A 16,837-nucleotide genomic window follows, 5' to 3' on the forward strand; every position below is an offset into this window, starting at 1 on the left:
ACCACCGTAATCAGCATAAAGACCTGAAGCCCAAAGGGCGACTGTGTGTAAGGCACCGACCTTAAAAACGTTCTTGGCCCAGGTTCTGAAGGACTCCTCCTGGCCACACAGCTCGTCCCCCTCTCCCATTTTTAGGATGCGCTCGCCCCCCAGTTCTTCAAACAGAGTGTCAACAGCGTGGGCAAAGGCACAGAAGTGTGGATAGGCCCTAGAGCCAAGGCCAAACACTGAGTACCTACAAAGAGGAAGAAAGAGTGAAGATCAGTGTCACTGTGGTGGAAGAAGTACTCAATTCTTTTACTAAAAACTATCAATACCACCATGTAGAAATACTCTGTTACAAGTAGAAGTTCCGTTTTCAAAAATGTACTTGAGCAAAAGTACAAAAGTATTGGCATCAAAATATACTTAAAGTACCAAAAGTAAAAAGTACTCATTAAGCGTCCCATTTCAAGCTTTCAAAATGTATGAAAATCGTTTGAAAATGGCCAATCTACAAGCTCACAATGCGTCGGATGGCTGCGCATTGTGAGCTTGTAGATCGGCTATTTTCAAATGGCTGAAATATACATACGGCTGAAGTGGTTAGTGTGTTTTGTAATAATAATCAAAATCTACAAAGTAACTGGTAACACAAGTTTTCATATAATTGTAGTGGAGTAAAAGAACAATATTTTCCTCTGAGATGACGTGGAGCAGAAGTAAAAGTATTGAAAATTGTAAATACTGAAGAAAATAACAATACCTCAAAATTGTGCTTAAGTACAGTACTTGATTACATGTACTTAGTTACTTTACATCACTGGTGAGTATGACAGAAAGACAGTGAAAGAGAGAAAGACGAGACCCAGCGCTTGCATGTCTGTGCCACTACACAAAAAGTTCAAGACCACGCTGCCATCTCCACATAAACAAAACCTCCAAACTTGTTCTTCCCTCTTAAAAAGCTGACAGAAAAGACCAGGGCTCACTAGCTAGATCCCTTCTTTTTTTCCGTCCACACCAAATCTCTTTGGAAAAACCAGACGATCTGCAAGCTCAAGCTAGTAGATCTTCTATTTATACGGAATGTCTGCCCCAGAATAGGGAAGCTAGAGTTCATGGGGCCCCGCCAGACTTTGTCTTAACGGCGGGACATAGGCCTAAACAAGGCAAAGATTACACGCACCAGAGTGCATTACTCATATACCTCACCGCCTTTAAAAACAGGGTAAGGAGGGATTCTGTGCTCCCCTCTGCCCAACTAGAGATGCTTCTGAGAGTTTCAGGACGCTATCCAGTGCAATATGTGGGCCTTCACCTTCAGCACTATTATAGCCATTTATGGAAGGAAGAGGATGTAATTGTTTGGTTTATACTGATAATGATTAGATTAATTCACTGGCCTCAAGAGTTCAGAACCCTAATCTCAGTGGATCAAATTTGGGTGTTAAATATATTATTTGAGTTATCAAACTGATTGATTGATTGATTGATTGATTGATTGATTGATTGATTGATTGAATATTTTATTAGGCAAAAAATGTAAAACAGCACAGTTACATTTAAAATACTTTGTCTAAAAAGTCTGTTCATAAAAGTCCTTGCGGTCTTGTTTCCAAACTTACATTTCTTATTGACTTTTGCTGAGATAATTCCATGTCCTAGAGAGATCTAGGACATGGAATCACACTCTGAGAGCGGTGCGATGGGGTGCGCACTACAAATACCAAAACCTATGAGTCAACCTATGACCTATTGAGGTTCATGCATGATTTCTGTTTTGATTACCTGACATTGGAGAAGGGTCCGGTACTTCCGAACATACCTGCCTCGTCACTGGCGGACTTTCGAGTGTCCGAGTGGGAGGAGACACTGTTGAAACGCACCTTGTAGGACCTAGAAGACAGGCGGAAACAAAGAAACAAGAGGTTGGAGAGGTTGTTATACAAGGACTGAACTGAAGCTTGAAGCTCCACATGCCAACTGCCCACACAGTTCAACTCACTTCTTTTCTTCTTCGTCAAGTGTTGGGCAGCTCAGCTCCATCAAGCCAGCTCCAAATTTCTACAAAGATGCAAACGACAGGTTGTTTTTGATACATATGCATAATCAATGTGTTGTATGAATCCTGTGGTATGTTGGTGTGGTTTATTAAACATGCATACAAATATGCAGTGGTGGACAAAGCTTTATTAACATGCTTGTTAACAGTGCAGGTAGTACAGTCAAATGTTATGCTAGATGTTATCCTTCCTAGAATTAGAATTGAGTCAAAAGTACAATATGTCTTTGAAATAGGCTACAGTGAAGTATCCAAAATACAAATGCTCAAGAAAAAAAAAAACTTACTGTAAGTACAGTACTCAAGTAAATATACTTTGTTATTGTCCACCACTGCAAATTTACACACGCACGCACGCACGCACGCACGCACGCACACACACACACACACACACACACACACACACACACACACACACACACACACACACACACACACACACACACACACACACACACACACACACACACACACACACACACACACACCTCTCCATTTTCTGGTGGATCTCCGTTGCCAAAGGTACTGGTAATCACTAACACCAATGTCTCATGCTCCAGGTGCACCGTGTCATATTCTTCCATGGACATTACCTGCAGACAACAGAAGAAGAAGAAAGCAAAAAAAAGGGTTATAGGGTCCCTCAAAGATAACCCATGAATATAATATGATAATCAACAAAATCTGCACTGAGCATAAGTGGTGGAAAGTAACTAATTAAATCTACTCAAGTACTGTACTTAAGTACAATTTTGAGGTACTTTTACTTTGTTGAGTTGAGTATTTCCAGGTAAATATTGTACTTTACCGGTGAAAATAGCAGATCTACATTGTAGATCGTCTATTTTCTGCAAAGGTTTGGTGTAGGGGAAAAAAAGAGCAGACAAAGTACACGTTTTCTAAGTATTGAGGGTTTAAATGGTTAACTGTCTGAAAATACACACTAACATGAATCCAACACAACGCTACACATTGACAGTGCTGCCAAACAAGTCTATGAAGCTATCTATGAAATCTATGAAAAAGTTGAATCTGCAACACTTCAATCGTTGAGGACCCCCTGCTGTAATGAACACTCTGCCCAGGCAACAAGTTGATAATGTGCTTGCTGCTTCCATATAATTAATTAGCACTCAGCACTATAATGTCAGTGTGCCACACAATCAGTGTGAAGAGACAACTATCCTCAGCTACATGACAAGCAGGAATGGCCCCAGGCATTGTCATCTGCCCCTGAACCACACACACGCATGCACACTCATGCATGCAACGCAATCGCTTGTTGTATGATTGATCACATATGGGAACAAGGAAAATGAAGCGAAATGTCCTGGAGCCAAAACACGACATGATTGAGAGAGCAACTCATGTTATTATTCTTTGTCCAAAGTCATTTATACCGCCAGGGGTGCTTTCAGAGCTCATCTTAAACTACAGCTCAATGCCTGGCAGGATGAATCTCAATTCAGACCCCCGCACTTTCATGCATGTGAGCAGAAGAAAATGTGACAAAAGCCTTTTGCTTCCTCTCTGCCCTTTAATCGTTCGACTTGGCAGACATTTGCTGGGCCATGTCGGATTCAGGACCAGGTCTGGGCCCAGACCGAGATCCAACTGCTCCCCTTCCCATCAGACAACAGCACAAATACAGGTAAACATCAACCATCTCTCTTGAGTATTCTAATGGTACCTTTGCGTCAAAAGCGTGATTGAAGATTTGACAGAGGGTTTTGGCGTAGTCTTGGGACTTGCCCGTCTCGGTGGCATACAATATGGACGCCTTGACTCTCTTGGCCATTGCTTTACCCATTAACTTGGCTGAGAACTTCACAGCCCTGCAGAGAAGGGGGGGGGGGAGATAGAGAGAGAGAGAGAGGAGGGGGGTGTAAAGAATGATAGATGGAAAAACGCATAGAAACGTATAGAAATAGAGAAAATATTAAAGTCAAGTAAATTGTATTTATATAGCACCAAATCACAACAAAAGCTCTCATGATGACACAAAGAGCAGGCTTAAACCATACTCTTTCATTTACATAAACCCCACAATTACCGCATGAGCGAGCAAAGAAAAACTCCCCTGTAGTGAATTAATGTGAGGAAAAAAACTGATGAGAAACTGCATCATTGAAGAACTAGAAATGTGAGAGCGAACACAAAACCGCCCCGGTCATGGCCAAAAGTCTTCCTACAGCCTTCTGGCTTTAACCCATTGAGACCTGAGGCCAAGTGTTTTAAAAAAAAACGTATGTGGTTCTCAATCTTTTTAATGTCAAAATGATATGTAGCCTATTTGGCCACAGACCCCCATCTCAAAATATTTTGTTCCAGGGACCCTCAGAAGCAAAGATTTGAGTTCGCTTTAAAATATATATATTCAAAGATTTCCACCCATTTTCACGATTTCTAAAAAATAGCAGATCTACAAGCTTGTAGCGCGGCACTCGGTGCCGCACTATGAGCTTGTAGATCTGCAATTTTTGAATAGCCAAAGTGTAAAATAATGCTTTTTAGGTCAAATCTAAAAATGACACAGATGCTTCTCCCGGTCATGTGATTCATTTCAGCAGACACTGCAGATCATGTCAAAAGTAGCGGATGGATGGGGATTGTGATTACTTAGCTTGTCATGTCCTCGGGGCAATTACGTTAATATCATAGAACCCATTTGCACGCATACACCCACATGCACGTGCGCGTAGACACGCGCATACAAAGAGCTGACACGGTTCTGATTGCTCCCTGAGGGGTTGATTGGGTGAATTACACCGTTGAGTACACAACTTCCTTCCCGTGTCTCATCTCATCGATCGACCAAAGACAAGAAACAGAGGTTAAAAGGGAAATTGCCCTGTTTAGCTCAGTATTAGCAATGACATTAAATCTTTCCTATGTCCATTAAAACTACCCTATGTCATTTTGTGTGCGAATTTTGACAAACACAATATAACTAACGACTGCGGTAGTTGTATTTGGTCTCCCTGCTATTCTATTGAGAAATGTTGATCCTGTGGTAGGATATGGCCACTATAAGTTGACAAGTGGTACTGTTTGAAGGTCAAAATTCTATTTCAATCAATCAATCAATCAATCAATCAATCAATCAATCAATGTTTATTCATATATCACGTTTCATACATCAAGTGCAGTAAAAAAAATCAAGTAAATGAAACAAAACAATAAAATAAAACTAGAGTAATGCAGAAACCTATAGGTAAAAGCAATACTAAAAAGGTGCGTCTTAAGATTTCTTTCAAAAATGTCAACTGATTCAGTGAATCAGTTGACATAAAGTTGAATTCTCCACTGAATAAATAGGTGTGAATCAGAATCAGAATCAGAATCAGAACAGAATGTGTGCTCAGTGGCAAAGATTTCAGCACTTGTGCAGGGGACCCCAAAGTGTGTTATTTATTTCGGTCATGGTTGATGACGGAATGAAATGGCTTGGTATTCACATCATGTAAACCATGCAAGTAAATAAACACAAATCAAACTTCGCATTCCGATATAAATACACTTTGATAGTTTTTCCGAGGCTTATCAAAAGAGTGCATTTCTTACTTGGCCAGCTTCTTAAATCCAATGGTTCTCTTCTTGGTGGGTGTTCCGTTGTTCACCGCCTTCCACACATAGCCTTTCCAGGCTTCCATCTGTGTGAGATAAGGAGAAGGCACAGAGACACTGGTGTGAAGCTTAACTAGGTATCTAGTACTGCACAAGAAGAAAAAATAACACCCTGTAGTGTGACAAATCATCCATCCCTCATGACTATACTGTCCTGTTTGCATTCCCTGGCCACGTAACCTGTGGATCCTCACCTGGTACTCGAAGGAGGGTGTAAGGTGGTAGTTTATCATCTCCTGGCCGAACACTGGCGTGATGCTCCCCGACATGGGGGGCACGATCCACGCCCAGTCTCCAGGACAGCCTCCCCGGAGCTTGTGCTCATTGTCCATGTGTTTCATGAAGGACTCGGTAGCTGAGTGGTGGTCTACTATCGTCACTTTGGATATCTGGAGACAGAGGGCAGCAGGGATGTCAGGTGTGATTGTTAACTGTCAGAGAGCTCTCAGCTGAATTATTCATCAGAGGAGATTATTACATCTGCCAATGTTACGTATCGTTAACCTCATAGCATTTTTCCATTTTCCGTTTTCAGGGAAGAAACAAAAAAATCACAGAACTCTTGTTACATTCAAAAATATTTTTTATATATCTATTTTTTTAGCCTAAGTAAAAAAGTTGACTTAAAAGCACTTTCTGCCTAAGTCATTTTAGAATGTAACAAGCGTTCTGATTGGCTTAGGACATAGGCAATAAGGCACAATGATGCAGCAGTGTGCATCATTGTGCCTGCTGTTGCCTTTCAGCAGGCAAACATGTCAATTTGACCAAAAAGTGACGTAGGCAATTATGCTATGGTGGCTAACGTTATGTATTCCATATTCTGAGAGCATGTGTATGTGCTGCTGACACTTGTCAACTTGTGAATTTTTTATTTGTACTGTGTTGCACCACCGGAATCAGGCAATGTTCTGTTGACCAAAGTCATAAATGATGCGTAGCCGGTGAGCAAAGTTCAGGCAGAGACACAGGAGTGGGTTACGTGCCTCCTCTGTGGGTTATATAACTGTAACGGGGGTGGGGGCTTTATCTCCGTGCTCTGAAATGCCTGTCTTCTAATTATGTTGAGCAGGGAGTAATATGTACAGTAGCAGAGCCTGAATGACAAGATCAAATATAATACTGACACCTGCATTTACACTATAAATGCTACAAATACTGCAAATGCCCAATATGTACTGTAGTAATCCGACAGACGTTGTATTTTATTTTCAACGAACGAAAACCCAGACACTTTTGCTTAAATCTGCTGCCGTTTTCATTCGCCACAATTCAGGTCACATTTATGGATGCTTGTTTCTCGTACATCAGCATTCAAATCTCATCAGTTGAATGAAGAGGAGCCCACCTGGAAACTGTAGAGAACAGCAATGTTGATCTCCACCAGCGCTGTGTCCTTCCATAGGGAAGAGATCTTCCTGGTCTCCAAGCCCATCCTCGTAGCTACTTCCTACATGGCAAGGAATGTAGGACAGCATTCTTTTCATTGCAGACGTAATATGACAATGACACAGTATGATGTTCCGTATTATTTTGAGGGTTGCAAGATGGCCATCATATTTTGCGTTAAGGCCTTTGTAGCATTTGTCACTAGGTGAAGGTGTTAGGTGTGATTAGAATAATAGGAAAAGCATCAAACTCCATTTCCCCCTTGCAATTATGGCTATGCAACATGCAAATGTGTTGGGTCTCCTGACTCTTGCCAGTTCTGCTGTTTTCACAGCAGAACTGGCCACAGTTATGAAAATACACTGCCTCCAACACAAAGTCATGCTGCATTGCTCTAAAATCCTTTACAGTATGTGAGCACACTGTAATGCGTGTCCTTGCTAACATGCTGCAGTCTAGTGTGCTATGACTAATGTGCCCTGACTAATGTACATACTTTGCTGTTTTGATTATTGTTGCTGTTCTTTATTACTGTATTTCTTTGTTATTGTTGCTATTGCTGCAACAATGTTGAGGAACCAAAACCAAAGAATGTCACTCTTCTGTACTCGTTAATAAGATGTAAAAATACAAATCTTGAGTCTTGAATAATAAGAAAGCATATGATTAGTGAAGGCATTCATGTGTGGAGTTGTTCAAATCATACAAATATCATCCACAGCACGTCGAACACATTGGCTTTGAAAATGAAGAGTACCGTGGTCTTACATGGCTTACTGGCACTAATTGCAACTCAATCAATTAATTTCTTATTTGTACTGTTATATTCTTCAAAAGACGGTTATCATTAATTCATAGCATCATGTGCTACTGTAGCTATGGTTTTCTCTTGCAGTTTTGCTAAGCAAAATGTTGTGGTTGGGTAAAGGGGGGCATTTGGATTTACAGTAGAAATCAGGGAAAAGGAGGTACTGAAGCCAAAACAGTTTGAGAATTATTGTTATACACTAACATTACCTCCAAAATATTCAAACGCGAGGTGTCACAGAAGTCCCTCACACCAATCTCTGTGCCCATGTACCAGCCGCTGAAGGGGCAGGCAGTGAACTGAATACCCCCGACATCCAGCATCATGCTGGCCACTGCTGGTAGAACGTACCATTTCAGGCCCATCTCCTTAAACCACTCAAACCTGGGCAAGGAAACAACGTTTTATCAACATACCCGAATAAAGGGTTTTGTGACATGCAACTCAATCCAATACAATACAGTGTTGTCTCACAAATTCCCAGGCCCAGAGATAAAAACAGTGAAAGGCATTAAGTTCAATCTATGAGTGTTCCTTCAGTGAATATACAATATATACATTTCTTACCCTGCAAACCTAGAATAGGTCATCCATGCTTTTAGTTCCTCCAGATTTGACTATTGTAATGCACTTTATTCACTTATCAGCAAGTGACATTATACAAAGACTGCAACTGATACAAAACGTGAGGGGGATTCTTTTAGTAGCCATGGTCTGTCTGCCCAGATGGCACAGAGTTGAGGGCCATCTGATGCAGGGTAAGGGTCAGCAATTCCAGTTATGAGCTTGGCAGGGGCAAGCTCGAGTGTTAGGGATGGATGGCACTCTCTGCATGTTGCAGTGATGGCTTTTTGCAAGTCTTTGTTTGTAGAATGTAGACATTATGTTTAAGAGTGAAGCCCATGTTTGAACATTCTTTAAACTCACCTGGGGTGTATGATGTCCACCTCCAGGATGTCCTCTGGAGGGATCTCATACATCTCCGGATCTTGCCCGTTGGCTTGCAGAAGGAGGGGCAGGACGTCCCATTTCCCCATTGGGGGCTTCCATCCCTGCTGGATGCAGAGCTAAGGACAGAGACCAAAGGGAAGTGATCAGACGACATTGATCAAAACACGTTTTATTGCAACTTCACTGCAACAACCCATCATTCCTACCTCAGTGAACTCCACACTGGCAGGATCTCCAATGATCGTTCCATCAGGCAACTTGTAGCCTGCGTACTTTACCAGCTGACCGTTCCATACCCGGAAGTCGTGTTGACCATCTGTCCTCTGAGGAAATATGGTAATAGCTGACCTGCACGCACACACACACACACGCGCACGCGCACACACGCGCACACCCACACACACGCACACACACACACACACACACACACACACACACACACACACACACACACACACACACACACACACACACACACACACACACACACACACACACACACAGATTAGCATGTTGATATCTGAACATGATATACTACTGTAGATTAGATTTTTGCTAGCTAGGGATTTTCACATTGCAAAGAAAATAAAACATACTCTCTCGCCATACCTTTCGGCCTGGCGGAGACAATAATACAAATAGATCAAATAGAGCTACAGTAACTACTGTAGCTCTGGTCCATAGCGTTCTCCTTGGTGCTATGGACCACAGCAAATAGATAACCGACATACCATATCTGAGCGTGTTTGATGACATTGCAGATCGTAGCCTATATGGATGAGCAAAGTTTGCACAGCTTTGGCCTGCTTTTAAACACAACAGTGTGTTAATGCCATGGCAGGTCAAGAGTTAATTCTACTAAGCTGCTGTTGAATCACTGAGGACAAAGAACAGCTGGCGTGAGGCCAGTGGTGACATGCAGCACCAAACAACTTCTAGAAACTAAACAACTTCTAGAAACTATTTCTTAGCTCGACTCGAGACACTGTAAAATGTTAATTTAACTCCGACAGTGTGCAAAGGAGAGTGTGCCAAATGGACCCTTACGGTAAAAAAAAATAATCTATGGCAGAACCAAGTATGGCTGCCAAAGCTCTAATCTTTTTATGTTCTTTTTCATTTTATGTAAATTACAAAACGTCTTTTCAACTTTCACATACTATGCTAATGACCAAATCAAACCTGGCTAAAGTAGTGACAGACGTGCTAGTTACAGCACAGTAGCCCTCATCAACATACTGTAGATATCAGGGATATCACGTGCAGTAATGACCCAGTCAGCCAGTAGTGTAGATGTGAGGTGTCACCGGTGATATGGACGCGGCAGAGGGCGAGCCAACACTGCGGGTGTGACAAGCGTGACTGCTCGTTAGCGGGGTGTGTTGCCAAGCCAGCGGGGCGATGGTTAGTACACAGAGAGACTGACACATGGGAGAGGCGACACACAGTGTCGGAGAAAGCGCTAAGAGACGGTGCACACGCTGACAGATGGACAGTGGGTTGAGAGAGGGTAGTGACAGAGAGGAGTTGATGAGATACTGTACATGGAATGACAGACGGGGAAAAAGGGAGATGTATAAAGCATTACTAAAGGATTCCCACCTCATGTTTCCTTTGTTGGTGGCATATTTGACGTGATTGCAGATGTAGTTGAACATTCCATGAGGAGTTGTGCAGTCCCTGGCGTCGAACACCTGCAAAACAAATGTCATGATGAAGCAGAAACTCTGGAGCAGCTCAAATCTGGTTAAAACTTTGCATTAGAGTCAAAAACACGGCAGAAATATACCATTGGGTATGAACTGAATTGGTTCAACTTTGTATTTATTTTTTAATGTGTGTCTGTTTGGTTACCTCCTCTGGCTTTTTGACACAGAAGCAGAGCACATGCTATTTGAAATGTCCATTCTATACGTACTGTTCTAGATCTATGGTTGATCTCAGTGCGGTAGCTTTTGACCAATATCTCTAGAATGACTACAGCCAAAACAAGCACAGATGGAGCGCACAGTTGAATTGTAGGCTACTGTAGTTTGTGTAGTAGCCTAGAAACAAGAAGAGTGGGCACCAAGGAAGAGTGGGCACCTCGATGTAAAATTGGCTATTTTGTCCAAAATAATAAAATATTTGAAAAATGGTCTTAAGTAATGTAAAATATACTTGATGTGACACATGCACGGTACATCATCATCATCAGACTTAATTTTATCATTCAACTTCTTGTTTATGGCCCAAAATGACTGGATATACAGGTTTTGTAGCAATGTGTAGCAATTGTAGAAACATTAAACCTTGTTTTTTAGTGTTCCCACACCGCCAATGACGTCTTTTGACGTCTCTTAAAAAAAAGCGTTTTATTTAATGTATTTATTTTTATTCCCCGTTTTTCACAAAGAACCACGAGATAAGGCGATCCAAAGATGTACTGCTCCATTCACTTCCCTGTTAAAATATTAGGGAAATATTCTGAATCTCTGCTCCTGTGTTTTACTACTGTACGTATTTTTTAGCGAAACATGCTATTTTCAACTGGGTATAACAAGCGAACGGGAATCGCGATGATTTTTTCTTTCTTTCACAGAAGCACAGTGAACCCCTCCGTGATTAGCAACCATCAGGGGATCGATCATACAAGAGATAAATATTCTGTGACTACTTGAAAAGGTAAGAAAATCCTGGCAGTGTGGGCTTTTTGGGCCATTTAGTGAATGGCAGTGAATGAGTTAAGCATGTTCTAATCATGAATACTTTACATTATGTAAAAAATATTTTCTAAATATTTTATTTGAACACTCTTCCTTAGTGCCCACTCTTCCTGTTACCAGTAGCCTCACCTGTAATTTGGACCACTGAATCCTCCCGACACAGCGGGCAGAATTTCTCCAGGCATGCTTGGCACCATAAATGAGCTCAGTGTCCTTCAGCTGGTAGGTTCCCGTGTCCCCAATCTCCTTGATCACCTCCTCCAGTCTTTCCACGTGGGGCTTGGAGCCAGCCCTGAACCCAGCACAGTCACGCCATGGAAATCACAGAAAATCAGTCACAAGTCATGCAAAGTCATAGAAAATCAGCCACAAGTCATGCAACGTCATAGAAAATCTGTCACAAGTCATGCAAAGTCATAGAAAATCTGTCACAAGTCATTCAAAGGCATAGAAAATCTGTCACAAGTCATTCAAAGGCATAGAAAATCCAGATTTTGTGTTTCATAATTGTATGTACAGCAGCGATTCCCAACCTGTGGGCCGTGAGGCTATTGCAAGTGGGCTCCCAAATAATTGGCAAAACAGTAAACGGTTTAATGACATAACATTATTAAAAAACTAGTGTAAAAAATGTCATGGTAAAGTTTGTATTTAAAACCTTGAGAATGTGTTTTCATTGTGATACTGATAAATAGGAGCTTAACACGCAGGCTACTATGTTCCATTGATCCAAAGCCGGAACACAATCAATTGATTGGTCATTAAAGTAAACGTCCACCCATCTGACCCATCTGTTAAGTGGTCAGATGGGTGAGGGGGGTGTGAACGCTCTCGAGATTTTCAAGTGGGCCCTGATCAAGGAAGGGAAGGTTGGGAGACGCTGATGTACTGTAATCAGCTGTTGCACCTTTGCACCTCATCTCCTCACCATCAGTTTAACCCATTCAATCCGGAGGACGCATCTGTGTGGTTTTAGATTTCTTTGGCTATTAAAAAAATAGCAGATCTACAAGCTCATAGCGCTGCACAGAGTGCCGCGCTATGAGCTTGTAGATCTACTATTTTTGAAAAAACCTGCAAATCTTTGAACATATATATATTTTTAAAGCAAACATTTTTAACTCAAATCTTTGCTTTTGGGGATTTTACAAATGTCTTCTAAATCCTACAGTTTTTTGAAAAACGTATGTTTCTATATCAGTGGTTCTCAAAGTTTTTCATGTCAAGGACCCCCCAAAATTATATGTATTTTGCCACGGACCCCCATCTCAAAATAGTTTGTGCCAGGGACCCCCAGAAGCAAAGATTTGAGTCAAAAATTTTCCCTTTAAAAAATAATATATTCAGATATTTTCACGATTTTCAAAAAAATAGCAGATCTACAAGTTCTATGAGCTTGTATATCTGCTATTTTTGAATAGCCCAAATAAATCTTAAAATGATACAGATGAGTTCCCGGTCTTAAAGGGTTAATAACCAGAACATTGTACAACCCATTTCCCCACCCTTCTGGCTCACAGAGGCCATTACAGTACATACACAAAAATTTGGCCAAAGATATGGCAAGGATAAACACCATGAGCAACAATGGCATTAGGAAATGATTAAAAATATATATTTTTTTTACACCAAAAATAAATATGAATAATCATTTATAATAATTTTAGCCATAACCTGTGCAGCTCTACATGAGTAGACAGGAATAGCCCTCCCCGTTCTCAATGAATGGTCCATGTACTGTAGTTTTATGCCCACAGTTCATGTACTGTATTTGGCAATATCCAGCCGCTCCATTAACACACACAAGAGCAGCATTGCTAGAGGCTGTTGTGCTTCCCTTTTAATGGAGAGGTAGAATTGTTCTACGAAGCTGTGTGCTTGCCTTTTAATGGAGGTGAAGTATTGGTTTATGAAGTCGGTGGCCAGCGGGAGCAGCTCGTCTTGGGTTCGCATGCGGAGACAGTAACTTTGCCGAAGGGGCATCATCATTGAACCCCAACACACCTTCTTGGCGCATACAGGCATCTGGAGGGAAGACATCACATTACACATGATGACTATTCCTTCTTTCATAGATTACAGAGGTGCCTGTCTTTTATAGAGAAATACATTACAAATAGGTATAAGCTATAATCTCACAATGTGTCGCAAGGCATTGTGAGCTTGTAGTTCGTTTTTTTTCCCCTCCAAATAGCCAAAGTGTAAAATGTATGTTTTGTAAATTTAAAGTAACTAAACGTTTTCAAATAATTGTAGTGGAGCAAAAGTACAATATTTGCCTCTGAGATGTAGAGCAGTAGAAGTAAAAGTACCGGTGTTGAAAATTGGAAATACTCCAGTAAAGTAAAAGTACCTAAACAATTTACTTACTTATATGTACTTGAGTACATGTACTTAGTTACTTTATACCACTGATAGAGATACATTGCACATGGCTGTTCCTTCTTTTGTGTGACATGCGGATGGTTGCCATGCTTGAATTAATTCAAGAACCCAAGCTCATGAAATGATATTGTTATTGTTCTCCGGCAAAAGCTGTGCAAATACCAGCAAAATGTAGTCTCCAATGAATGAATGAGAGTAATATAGCTATGGTATGTTTTAATCCTTCAGATTTAGCACAAAACAAAGCGCTGTGTATATTTTAGTTAAGATTCATTAAGCAGATCATGGCTGCATTCGTGAATGTCATAAATGCACAAGACAGGAGAACACTCCTGCAGCCATTGTCTGCAGTACCAGTCAGTGTGTGTTGGGAACATGTGCCTGAAAGATGAGTGCAGCTTTGCCTCCTATTCATCTACTTAGCCAGAGAATCACATTATCTCTCATATCAATTACATTTCTGCTCAGCTCGGCGGTATAGATCAAAGTGGAATTACAGGATGTCTGTCCACTGCTTTATGCAAACAACCTCAATCCGTTTAAGGAAGTTTTGAAGTCATAATTTATGCAAGTAATGAAACGTTACTCGTCATGTTTAAAACAAAAGTCATGTACTTGCTCTCTTTGAGCAAGTACATGTACTTGCTCTTTTCTTTTCTCTCACAGTCTCATACATTTCAGGTTTTATTTCTTTGCCTGATGTAGTTTTAGCCCTTGTACGCACAGTGTTATTATGTTAAGTGCTCCACTCTCAATCTCTCGTAATCTCTTTTGAGGAGATTACCAGACCAAGCATTACCTGGTTTTCAGGCCACACTCAGGCCAAACAATCATCTGAACATTGAAAATAAGAAATAGCAATTGTTCAATCTCTAAAGCTCCACCTTGAGTCAATTGTTTTGACGTCATCTTGAGCCTTGGCAGAGGGACTTCCCTAAGACACTAGAGATATTTATGTGTACTCTATTTATAAATCTATTTATCTATTATTTAAAGCTGCACGAACTTTCCTGTTCTATTTATACCCGGGTCTCCAGCTTAAGTGCTGAATTCTTTACCACTGACCTAATAGAGCCTGCCTGATTGCTCAGGGGAGAAATTAAATTTAAAAAAAAATTGTGTCAAACCAGAAACAGGATTGTGTCAAAGGTCGTGTCCAACCTAGACACAGGTCTAAATGTCCCAATTGAAGAGCAAGGAGACCAAATACAACCACCACAATTGTATAAGTTATATTATATTAACATACTCTACCAAACAGATTGGAAAAAATACATTTTTATTCAAGAAAATAAGTGTCATAGGACAACACACAACATCAGAAAAAGACCATCCTCCAGTTCAAGTTCCAATTGCATCTTGTTCTTTATTACTAAAAATGTCAAAATGTACTGACATATTTGGTCCTTTAATTTTAAGTCCGTTTGCAAGTCGTTCCAGGTAGAGGAATTTAAAGGAACACTTCAACAAATTTAACCCGTACCTTCATTATTATTGGACCTCACTAATCCTCATTAAAAGATGGCACAATTTCCATCTAATAACTCTGCATCTCATTGGTGGGCTAAGGAAACTTTCCTACCAATGGCATAATCTACAGCATGAGGATTCCAAGCTAATAAGACACATACACAAAAAAAAAAAAATCTTGTTTGAAATGACCAAACCTGCCTACCGATGATGTCACTGGTAAGCAGGTCTCTGAACTGTCAACAGCCCTCCTCTGAGACACAATGTGAGTAGACAGAAATGGTGCCATCTTATAATGAACATTAGCAATTCAATGATGATAGCCAACAAATAAAGGTTTTCAGACCTTAGATTGCACCAAGATCTGCTGATCTGAGGCAAAATGATAACATGAAGCATGGAAAGAGTTGCCTAACCTACTTTAACATACAGTGATGAGTCATAATCAGTATACTATGAAAAACTGTCTAGGGTTATTTTACTCTCTCCTAAATGAGGAAAAAAATAAGTATATTTGTGCGGTTCAACCTTTCAGTATGCAAAGAAAGTAACACTGACAAATCAGAACAGAACTGCAAAATCCACACCAATGATAATTGATATTGCTGGGTGCAAAATTCTATGCAAAGCAAACACTTTGACACGTCAGTGAGAATTTCCTTTAGAAGTTCCTGACTCTAAACAGGAACGTGAAGGAACCTGACTATTACATTTCCTTTCATCACATTTTATGAAATGGAAAGTGCATGGAGGAAGTGAATGAAGAAGTGAGTTTGACTCACTGAACAGAGTCTGGGTAAATGGCTGAGATGAACAAGAAGCAGACAGATGTGAGTGGAACATCGCTCAAAAGCTGAGAGTGAACTTGTGTGATTAGAGTTGAAGTAAGCTGTCACTTTGGTTTGCTGTAAATGCCCTCACGGGCACAGAGGGATCGAATGAGTGAAGCAAGAGTGGATGACAGAACAGTAGTGCAAGCATGAAGCCAAAACGGAAATTTGACAATAACCCCTGTGCTGCTGCTAAAATTGTCTCGTCTCGTTACGCTTAACCACCCACTCACACTGTCTAAACAGTCAGGCCACCCATCCCAGCCTGCAATAAATGTCCCCTGGTGCACCCCCCTTAGCACAAGCCATCCAGCCGTCCAACCAACGGAAGTTTGCTACGAGCAAACAGCCAATGCACCCGCGGCCGCCGCAAATAGAAAGAGATGGAGGGGGAAACAGAGACGAGAGAGAGAGATGAAGGGAAAATGATAAAGACAACACAAGGCTTAAAAAAGGTTATTGACAGAGGCAGGCCGGGCAGCAAGGTTGAAAAACACACGAGACACGAGAAAAGTCGCGCGAGAAGTAGTGGCGAGAGAATTAAAAACTGGAGGCGGGATGAGTGGCAGCGCGTGTTAAAAATAAAACAAAGGAATCACTCGTGCTTCAACACATCCGCTCATCACGC

The 16,837-nt window shown here is 41.0% G+C and overlaps 1 protein-coding gene across 1 annotated transcript in view; it reads right to left on the reverse strand.

Moving 5' to 3' along the window:
* The window catches only part of nos1 (nitric oxide synthase 1 (neuronal)), a 41,174-nt gene that overhangs the window by 9,302 nt on the left and 15,035 nt on the right, over window positions 1-16,837 (reverse strand). The window contains exons 6-19 of the mRNA XM_080433633.1: window positions 13,407-13,549; window positions 11,654-11,816; window positions 10,422-10,513; window positions 9,026-9,167; window positions 8,796-8,935; window positions 8,078-8,252; window positions 7,020-7,121; window positions 5,866-6,060; window positions 5,609-5,697; window positions 3,735-3,879; window positions 2,533-2,637; window positions 1,988-2,046; window positions 1,771-1,878; window positions 61-235 (exon numbers count right to left, since the gene is read on the reverse strand). Of these exons, the coding sequence (XP_080289759.1) occupies window positions 61-235; window positions 1,771-1,878; window positions 1,988-2,046; window positions 2,533-2,637; window positions 3,735-3,879; window positions 5,609-5,697; window positions 5,866-6,060; window positions 7,020-7,121; window positions 8,078-8,252; window positions 8,796-8,935; window positions 9,026-9,167; window positions 10,422-10,513; window positions 11,654-11,816; window positions 13,407-13,549 (1,833 nt within the window). The remainder of the gene's footprint in view (window positions 1-60; window positions 236-1,770; window positions 1,879-1,987; window positions 2,047-2,532; window positions 2,638-3,734; window positions 3,880-5,608; window positions 5,698-5,865; window positions 6,061-7,019; window positions 7,122-8,077; window positions 8,253-8,795; window positions 8,936-9,025; window positions 9,168-10,421; window positions 10,514-11,653; window positions 11,817-13,406; window positions 13,550-16,837) is intronic.

Source organism: Gymnoscopelus braueri, assembly GCF_963280865.1.
Source record: "Gymnoscopelus braueri genome assembly, chromosome: 7".
Taxonomy (NCBI): domain Eukaryota; kingdom Metazoa; phylum Chordata; class Actinopteri; order Myctophiformes; family Myctophidae; genus Gymnoscopelus; species Gymnoscopelus braueri.